This window comes from Emiliania huxleyi, assembly GCF_000372725.1.
Source record: "Emiliania huxleyi CCMP1516 chromosome Unknown EMIHUscaffold_173, whole genome shotgun sequence".
In the NCBI taxonomy this organism is placed as follows: Eukaryota; Haptophyta; order Isochrysidales; family Noelaerhabdaceae; genus Emiliania; species Emiliania huxleyi.
The window spans coordinates 264,593-266,038 of NW_005200853.1; the positions used below are offsets into that span (position 1 = coordinate 264,593).

The 1,446-nt window shown below is 63.1% G+C and overlaps 1 protein-coding gene across 1 annotated transcript; it reads right to left on the minus strand.

Moving 5' to 3' along the window:
• Positions 1-286: 286 nt before the first annotated feature.
• EMIHUDRAFT_231538 (hypothetical protein) lies at positions 287-961 on the minus strand (the record flags this gene model as incomplete). Its single annotated transcript, XM_005784084.1, has 2 exons — positions 287-391; positions 464-961. 2 exons carry the CDS (start codon positions 959-961, stop codon positions 287-289), a joined length of 603 nt encoding a protein of 200 aa, XP_005784141.1.
• Positions 962-1,446: the final 485 nt, after the last annotated feature.

Here is a 1,446-nt window from a genome sequence, read left to right on the forward strand (position 1 = left end):
TCCTCCCGGCTCCTCTCGGCTCCTCTCGGCTCCTCTCGGCTCCTCCCGGCTCCTCTCGGCTCCTCTCGGCTCCTCCCGTCGCCTGCTGCACGAGCGGATCGTTGATGCACGCGTCGTGCTGGCACCAACCGTGCGCAGACGTGCGGATCTCGGTCTTGACGTCGCCGAAGGTGCCGTCCTCCTTAAGGCCTGATCACACCCGCCCGCCGTGAAGAGACGCCGTTCACACCTCCAAATCGCCGTCCTCCGTGCGGCCAATCCCGAGCAATATCGGCTAGACTCTCGGCTACTCTCGGCTGCCGATCCCGAGCGACTTGGCGTATCGCCCCCGGCCGTGCCGGATGAACGCCTCCGTCTCCTCCTCCGAGAAGAACTTGTGGAACAAGATCACCTAGAAGGTTCCTAGAATGTTCCAAGACGGTTCCTGGCCTCCGAGAAGGTGTTTGCGAAAGAGGGTACTCACCGGCGGGTCCACCGAGATGCGCTCCGGCTGCAGCTCCGCAAACTCGCTCATCACGCGCTCAAACGTCGCGTGCATCACGCCGGGCGGCAGTGCGGCCGTGTGGTTCGCAGGTGTCGGGCAGCGCGCGGCGTACTGCCGCTTGCCAAGGTCGAGCTTGGCGCAGCTGTGGTTGCAGTTGATGAGCATGAAGCCCGGGTTGGACTTGCACTGCCCACTGCCCGCCCATGCCAGACACTCGGCCGGGTTTAGCCACGAGTCCGGAGGGCCGAGGTCCTGAGGCTCTGGAGGTCGCACGAAACCGGAGGAGCGAGCCTCATAGGGCCGGGTCGCATCCGCTTCGGGCGGAGGAGGTGGCCCGAAGAAGGTGAGCGCCAAGGCGGCCGAAATCGGCACCAGAAGCCAGAGCGTGCACTTACGAAATCGGCGCCACTGACGAGAGGAGACAAATGGCGCTCGCGGCTGCTTGGGACGATCTGGCTCTGCCTTCTTCTTGCCCATAGCGAAAGCGCGGCGCGCACGTTGCAAAAAGTCCCAACGCAGGCGCGGCTGCCGGGAAAGAGTGCACAACGCTGTCGGAAAAGAATTTTACAATGCGACGCGATTCACGCGACAGGCGAGGCGCGGGCGACGGCTTCCTCAGAAGCCGTCCAAAACAATTTTTTTCAGGCGCCCGCCGCTTGTGGACACACCAAGTCGCGTGCGTCCTCCGACGATGCCCGCGGCGGGCGCTCCCGCTGCCTCCGTCGCCGGCGACAGTATCTCGATCACAGATTGCGCATCGAGTATGCGGCGTCCCCACGTAGATGCGCGGCAAGACCGTCAATCTGGGGGCGTTGGCAGTTTAAATCAGACTTCACGTCGAGAGCTCCTCAAACGTCGAGAGCTACTCGGTACACGAACGGGTGATGCTGTCGTGGGCACACAAAACTTCTTCTTCGCTTGGTTTGGTGGAGGGAAAAATTGCGTGGTGGACGTCGAAGCGA